The sequence below is a fragment of the Sinocyclocheilus anshuiensis genome, unplaced genomic scaffold, assembly GCF_001515605.1.
Source record: "Sinocyclocheilus anshuiensis isolate Anshui unplaced genomic scaffold, SAMN03320099.WGS_v1.1 scaffold1059, whole genome shotgun sequence".
NCBI classification, from domain to species: domain Eukaryota; kingdom Metazoa; phylum Chordata; class Actinopteri; order Cypriniformes; family Cyprinidae; genus Sinocyclocheilus; species Sinocyclocheilus anshuiensis.
In genome coordinates, this window is record NW_015547703.1 from 188,800 (window position 1) to 197,229 (window position 8,430).

The following is an 8,430-nucleotide window of genomic DNA, read 5'->3' on the forward strand; positions in this document are numbered from 1 at the left end:
GGTTCATCATGTGACTTTCTCATCACCTCCTGCATTTGGTGGTTATCAGTGTATTACAAAGCTACAAAACAGATTTCAGTACTTCAATAGGTTGGTATATTAACATTATATCAGTTAATGACATTACAGTATTTAACTGTAAATTTAAGTTAAAACCGTAAAACCTAAAACGTTGCTTCCGTACTTTTTACGGTAAAATTCCGGCAACCACAGCTTGCTGTTTTTTTACCGTAAATTTTATGGAATTCTTTTTACAGTGTAGTGAATAACCGTAAATTGACATTCCCAGAATTCCCCGCGTTACATTTCAAATTTGATTTTTTTTTTTTTGTTGAAATAACTATGTTTCTTCTTAGTTTCTTATCAGTTGTGTACATTAGGGTTGTATGTTACACCTAATGTTGTTCAATTAATGTTTATTGCATTATTTCAGTTTCATGTGTGTTACCGTGATGCTGTTTAGTGTTTGTGTGAATGACACTGTGCACCTTCTATATATGTTAATATTTAAATGCTACTTGTGATTTTGGTTCATCATGTAATTTTCTCATCACCACCTACTTTTGGTTCAGTGTTTACAAAGGTACAAAACAGATTTCAGTACTTCATACAGATCGTTTCAAAGCAGCTTCCCACGAATAAACACAAAAATAACAGAACCGATGCAAACTTCAGATTCTGCTGTAAAGCAGCTCTAAACGAGACAAAGTGTCATTTTTCAGATCAGTTCAGTGTTGAAACAAGTCCATTTCAGCTATAAGCATCTCTACAGAAGACAAAAGTGTTCAGATCAAGTTTGTTCTCATCTGATAGTGCCGTTAAATCAATAATCTTACTAAATATACATATTAGTCAAGGCAGAGTACAGAAGTGCTGTATTTACACACCGAACACGACTGCCGCTCATCAAACCGCACTCAAGAAGTAGGTCACTCAGCGAGCTCGGCTGATTCAGTATTCATTTTCTTGAAATATTGGACGCTGCCATTGCTAGTGTTTGCACAGTGTGTGTACAGTAGTGTTTCCAGTAAGAGAACGAAGCTGAATGTACAGCTATAAAACGTGTTTGAGAACTCCAGATCTAAGTCACCTATTTTCTAAAAGCACATGCGGAGCGTTATCGGTGCGCGGCTCCTCCCTCCTCTCTATCGCTGTAACCTTGAGAAGTTCAAACCTGGCTTATTCTAGCACTTCAAACACACGGCTGGCCCGCAGGCAGTGCATGCTGGGAAACAGGACTCGGTAAACACATCTTTCCACTCATACAGCCATCTGCCGCGTGGGAGCGGGATGTCACAATTATTTGCTGAATGAAACTCGGCCTGAATTTTGATAGCGAGAGGTCACTGGGTTTGATTTATCAGCTGGAGTAAAACAGCTGCTATCAGGAGTCCCTCGAAGCGCTGATAGCGACGCTCGACTTGACACGCTCTCGAAATGATGCAACAGCTCTGTGAATCCACCGCAGTTCTGGCACGGGATCAAACTGCTTCTGTAAAACCAAATCATGTCAAATGTTTATGTGAAACCAAACAGCATTAGAATATGTGACATCATGCACACTAAATATCAGCTTCAGAACACTGACTTCAGACTTTTTAATGGTTACTTTTACCGAGTTAAAGGCTCTCAACTGATCGATTGACTCTGTTGAGTAAGTCAAGCACTGATAAGAGTTTACAAGTGACCCTGTTCTTCCAACAGACTAACACAACTCAGAGAAAAAATAAAACAAGATTCCTGAAGCAAATGCAAAGTTTACTTGTCAGAGCAAATGTCATTCACCTTTTAATTTGCCCTGGATTCCATGTTTTGTCCTGACTAACTAACTAACTAACTAACTATAGTGCGATTCAAGCGCACAGTGAGAAGCAGCACGTCATCGGTCAGTTTTAATGAACAGAAGAACACTCTGGACTAAACTAATCTGTGATTTCATTTTTACTACATTTGTAGACAAACTGCAAAACTTTGAGGCATGAGCCTTGTTGCTTTTTAATGAATCAGCTTAAAGACTCACTCGTAACACTCGCTCATCCGTCGCCACGGTCTGGTGTAATATATTATAGCTAATGTACGAATCAGTGAACTAATCTTTTTGGTTCTTGAGATGAATCAAAACCCCCAGTACTACACAACACATTTACAGTATGACACATACAGTGCAATTCCAGAAGAAATGGCTCTTAAGAGAATCAGAAGCACACGGCTCGGTCAGTGTTTGGTTCCTGAGTGAATGACTCGTTTGAGATGACAAACCTTCATAGGTGGCACAATATCTCATGCCAAATGATTGATTAGCTCTGCTCTTCTTCATTTTGCCATTTCATCTGAATATCAACATTTGTGAGATTGAGTCAGTCAAAGCAGTTTTGGGGTTAATTGATATCATGAATAAGAATTACATCAAAAGTCATGTATACGTTCTGTAAAAGAGCTGGGGCACAGTAATGGGGTAAATGGCCTCTTTGAATAATTTCTCTGAAATACTTGATCATTGATTCTGTCAGGTCAATCTCTGCATTCAGCGGTCAGATATTCACATGGCCCATGATCAGACTGTATCACTCATCCAGGCAAATGAAACACGTCGCTATATTTCATGTCTCTCCATGGACTCGCTCTTCTCTTTCATACAAATGACCTCAGAGAATTACTTCAGCAACTATTAATATTAATGCACTACTGCTCATCTTGTTGCAGGCCAATTGTTTCATCCCAGCAGGCACACAACGACATAAGACGTTGATATTTGGTTAATTTTCGGTTGCGACGTTGGGTGACCAAAATTCAATGTTAAGTCAACATCAAACTGACGTCAACCCGATTTTGATTTTCAACCAAAATGCAACGTCTGTCTGACGTTATATACACGTCCGGTGCCTGCTGGGATACATTGTAACTGCGGGACTCTTATTTGTCAGATATTATATATGATACCACATCCCACCCATACCACATCTCCTTCACAATGTATAGGAAGCTTCATGTTTGAATTACAACTCAAAACACACATTTCTTTATTTTCTGTCATGTTTATTTTGGGATAATGAAGGGAAACATTGATCCTTACATATTTTATATCGCACTGTCAGAGAGTGAGAGTCTTCAGACATTGTTAAAACATATTTTAATTAAATGAATCAACTAATATTGTAGACAAGAACAAAACGTCAACGTCACGATTATTCTAAGCCAGCAGCTGTTTCCATCACCCTGTTTTTATGTGCATTTTGAAGAATCGCATCAGAGACGAGTGATGGAAATGCCTAGTTAAAAACAAAAATTCCTTTAATTTGCAAAAAAAGTTTGTACACTGGCTTGAGGTGGTTTTTTTCATGCCAATGATGGGAGATGGAAATGCATGTATAGTTTGGGAGCCAGCTTCACGTTTGGATGGAAACCAGCTAGTGAGCGTTCGTCGGCGATTCGCATCGCGCTCATGTTCTCTAGCATAGTTTAGAGCGACTGAAACACCTGAGGTGCGTCCCAAATCGCGTACTTATGCACTATTCTATGACGTTTTTTAGTATAAATAGTGCGAGTAGTGCATTCACACTGAAAATTCCAAAAAGAAAAAGTGCACTTTAAATACCCGGATGATGCACTTAACCGAAAAAACGAAGTGTGGAATGTTGGACACTTCATGCACTCGACTGTCGCAGCTTTAATTACGTGGCGAAGGGGGAGGGGCTATCAGACCCGTTTATGCATGACAAAATAACTTTATATAATTCATGCACTACATGGTTGAGTACATAGTGCATAAGTACATGAGTGCATAGTGTATAGTGCGTCATTTGGAACGCAGCTCTGGATGATTTTTCCATTCCTCATCTGGTTCTGTGCAGACGAGCCTCCTCTTACAGTACGAGCCGCTTCTCTAGGAAATCAAAATATGAGCCGATTGTTTTCAGTAACTGGCTGTTCATATGACAATTTGCAGTTCAAGTTAACATTTTTAAAATTATTTTATAAAATTAAGTACTTTTTAATAGTATTATTAAATAATATATAGGCCTAGTTATGAACTATTATGCTTTTATTCCTCTAAAAGTCTTTGTAAACCTACCTTTGTTATTTGTTATATCTGTTGTCATGGCCGGACTTACCATTGGGCTTGAGTGGGCTGCAGCCTTTGCCCGTTTACGTTTGTTTGATTTGTTCGTTATATGCCAGTCAGAATTCAGAAATTATTAGCCACGACCTTCGAGGCTACAATCAAACAGCATAAACTGTATTTATGATTATTTCACAGAGAAGGACACACGTATTGAATCGCGTCTGCGCCGATTGGTTTATCACATGGCTACTTTAAACAGCTCCATTAAGCTTTAGCCCCAAAGAGCGCACATTTAGAAAGATAATGATAAATTCTCAAATGTTCAGACCTCATTTCTTTACAGAGGATGATTCTATATTACTATATTAATGTTCCACTAAATTATGCGATCATCTGATGAGTTTTGAGCGCTCTCTCTCGGCTTACTGCTATTACACATAGTGGGGAAGAAATGTGATCAAAATGTTTTTAAATAAAAAATAGCAATTTAATTAGTTTCTGCTTTTATAACATAGCTATGCCTATGATATAGGACCTAGCCTATCACGGAAACAACAGTCCTGTTTTTTTTTTCCCGAATATCTGCACGATCTCAAATGTACAATAAACAACAGCTTACAGAGTAACTTTCAGACACAAGATTCAGTTTTGCTCCGTCAGACAGAAAACAGAACAAACAGCAGAACGCTGCGTCTCCGAACAAGTGTTTTGTTCCTCAGCGTTACACGGACAGCTAATGATTCAATCAGGCTACATTCGTTTGCAAAGTTAAATGAATCAGCTTTTTAAACTCACTCATTAAGACAGTCACTTGCTGCCAGCTACTGGTGGTTATAGTTTCATATTTAAAAAAGTAGCTTATTTAATTTTTTGCAGTCATTTAATATTTCTACATTAAAATGTTATATTTAAATGTAACATTTATGCACAATCCATCTATGAATTTTTTGATAGCGATTTCATTTGATTGTTAAGTTAATAGCCAGCATGTCTTTTTATTCGATTGAATTTATTGATTAAATAAGAACCTGGCATAAGAGGACACAGATATGACAATAACTTTTATAATAAGCCAACATCTCTGGCTGTTTTTTTTCTTTTTTTTTGCTCAGTTATTTCAGGGTTTATTATATTATAATGAATATTTAATATTACATTTAAACTCTGACTATAGCCTAGACATGTTGCATATTAATTGTACTATGTATGAACCTCAAAGCAGGTTTGAGGGCATTTGTAGTGTAGTGTATAGGCCCAAACATAACCTCAAGCCCAGGGGCCCCGGGCCCCTAAGTCCTGCCCTGTCTGCTGTGTTGCATCGGAATGATAGATCACGTGGCAAAAGACTGATCGCCTTCAGCAGAAACTCTTCAGCTCAGAGTCTGAAGGCAAGCGTCGCACTGGTTTGGTTTGTTTGTTAAAGTCGCGCATCATCAGAGAAAGATGCTGCTTCTGTCGCTGCTGCTGATCATCGCTCCTCTGCTTCTCAGGGTGTTCTTCCCGTATCTCTGGACAGATCTTGTATATCACACGGAGTTGTTGCGGATTTTACTCAAGTTCGTTTCCCGCAGAAGAAGGCGACCTCTGTTTCTGGCTTTGGACCGGTTTTTAGAACAGGTCGAAACGCGCCCGAACAAGGCGTTTATCGTTTTCGAGAATAAACGGTTCTCGTTTAAAGACGCGGACAGAGAGAGCAACCGAATAGCGAACGCGTTACGGGTCGCGTCGGTTCTGCGTCCGGGGGACACGGCGGTTCTGTTCATGCAGAACGAGCCCGGGTTCGTCTTCTGCTGGCTCGCGCTGGCCAAGCTCGGCTGCGCATGCGCACTCCTCAACAGCAGCATCCGCGCGCGGAGTCTGATCGCGAGCGTCCGCTGCTGCCGCGGCGCCTCCGTCCTGATCGCGTCCGAAGGTGAGAAACAAACGCTCTCGAAAGAGTTAACCGCCTCCATAAAGTACGAGAGTTTGGGCTAGTGTAGCTATCAATAGTTCAGACTCAATGAAAATTTGGGGTGAACTATTCTGAGTGTTCTTAAGGACATTTTTTATCATTTTGGACTGTTAATGCAAACAGCCTAAATTTAGTCAAAAATGTGGATTTTTATAGGAATGTTAATATTTCACTCTCATTTCATTTAATAAATCTATTTTACACTAGGTGCATTATTAGTTAAACTCAGGACCTTAATGACAAAAATGACCCCAGTGAAACCCAATGAAACAGCAATATTTAATCCCAGTGCCTTTTAAGCATAAATCATGCATTCTTTGTTAATAGGCTTTCATTCTGTTAACAAGGATTCAGCATTTTGAAAAGTGTGTACTATTCTGCATCTGATGACACCATTATCTCAGGTTTGGCCAATCTAAGACTCACTTTCCCCCTTTTTCTGCTAAAAACTATAACTCGATCCAAGACTGTAATAATCAAAAAAATAAATGAATAAATAAAATATGCTTAGCATATGGAAATTAATTGATTTTTGTGTGCTTTTTCATAAAAAAACAACAGTGGCATTGTGTAAACAAACTGGCATTTAAAGGGTTATTACAGTCCTGAGAATGAGTGTATTTTTGGTGGTTATGATGAAGTCTGCTGCTTGTAAAACGATCTATGCTTGTGAAAGCGGGGAAAAAATGTATTTTAATGACATTTTTGTTTTTTAAGGACTTTTTGAAACTGACGCACAAGGGTTGAGAGCAATAGTAGTTCCCATATATGCCCTATAAGACCACAGAACCAAGATACTGCTAAGATAGTTTAGTTACTAAATGATAAAAAATGACACCTGAATTGGTGTGTGTGGTGTGAAGCTGCAGTGATGCTGTGATGTGTGTGTGTGTGTGCATCATCTCAGAGCTGCAGGGAGCCGTGGAGGAGGTGTATGAAGATCTCCTGCAGGAGGGACTGACGAGGATCTTCATCACGGCTGAAGAGCTCCGATCATCACACATGAGGAGTCTGATCCGAGCGGCGCAGGAATCCTCAGACGCTGATGTTCCTCAGACGCTCAGAGCAAGCGTGTCCTGCACATCTCCAGCCGTCTACATCTACACATCTGGAACCACAGGTATTATACTGTTACCGCTTTGATGATATTTTCAATTAGTCATTATCTTTATATTTTCGATTTTCATTTTAATGTCAGTTAAAGTGTCTATGTAGTTTTTATTCATTTTTACTTCAGTTTCAGCTATTTCAGTACAAGTTCAACTAAATGAAAATGAGAAATGTTTTCGTGGTAACTAGCTGAAATAAAATGAGTTTTCGTTTTTTCGATTTCAATTAACAAAAATGTTTCTTCATGGGTTAAGTTTACTATACTAACCCTGCAAGTCTTACTGTGCTAAATTCATGAAGATCTGAAATGACAGACAATAATGTTGATGACACACAGAACATTTGCTTGTTTTCAAACTGAAGGATGAATCAAAAGTATTTGATGTGTTTTTATCTGCTGGTTTGCACTGTAAGCAGAGGCTGGAATATAAAGGAGTGTGAAGGGTTTAATAAACCTCTGTCTGGCAGTAACTGGTGTGTGTGTGTGTGTTTCAGGTCTTCATAAAGCAGCAGTGATCAATCAAACGCGTCTCCTCGCTGCTCTCGCTGTGCTGGCGTCAAATGGCATAACAGATTCTGACGTGATTTACGTGACTCTTCCTTTATATCACACCGCCGGCTTCCTCGTGGGATTCATGGGCTCCATAGAGACAGGTGTGTGTGTGTGTGTGTGTGTCTGTGTCTGTGTGTGTGTGTGTGTGTGCGAGTGTGTGTGTGCTAGTGTAGCCAAGTCTTATTACACGGCTGTAAAAAAAAAAAAGTAAAAGTAAAAAAAAAGTAAAATCAGTGGATAAAATAATAAATTCATATGTGAATATATGCACTATTATACAGTAATCATAAGAAACTGGATATTAGTCTAAACATGCCAGAACCATGAGTTACATTTGAGATCATAAAAACATGCCAAGAAATAACGCAACATTCAGTAACAATGAATCCTGTTATGTACTGGAGTTACTGGGGTTGTTTCCAGTGTTGGTCACTAGAGCGGGCTGTTACCTGTAAAGAAGTTGATGTGTTGTAATCTTCAGTAAACAAGTGAGAGGGCACGGGAGTGGAAGTGTAAAAGCGTGTTGGTGTGTTTAATTCAATTAAGGCAGAGATGTAACAAATCCTTAAACAGATTTTATTACAAAAATATAGTATTAATAACACAAAGGCATATATACATGGTTACAAAATGATTGTGTTTGTAAGTACATTTCAACATTTGAATTATTCTGAACTATACAATGATAAACATACAATCACATTTTTATTATTAATGGCATGTGTGTGTGTGTGTGTGTGTGTGTGAGAGAGA

General features: G+C 38.8%; 1 protein-coding gene across 1 annotated transcript in view; it reads left to right on the forward strand.

Annotated features, from left to right (window-relative positions):
- Positions 1–5,472: 5,472 nt before the first annotated feature.
- Positions 5,473–8,430, forward strand: part of LOC107703947 (very long-chain acyl-CoA synthetase) — a 6,779-nt gene continuing 3,821 nt past the window's right edge. Inside the window, exons 1-3 of the mRNA XM_016506758.1 lie at positions 5,473–5,975; positions 6,922–7,134; positions 7,620–7,778. Coding sequence (XP_016362244.1) covers positions 5,507–5,975; positions 6,922–7,134; positions 7,620–7,778 — 841 coding nt within the window. The 5' untranslated portion in view covers positions 5,473–5,506. The remainder of the gene's footprint in view (positions 5,976–6,921; positions 7,135–7,619; positions 7,779–8,430) is intronic.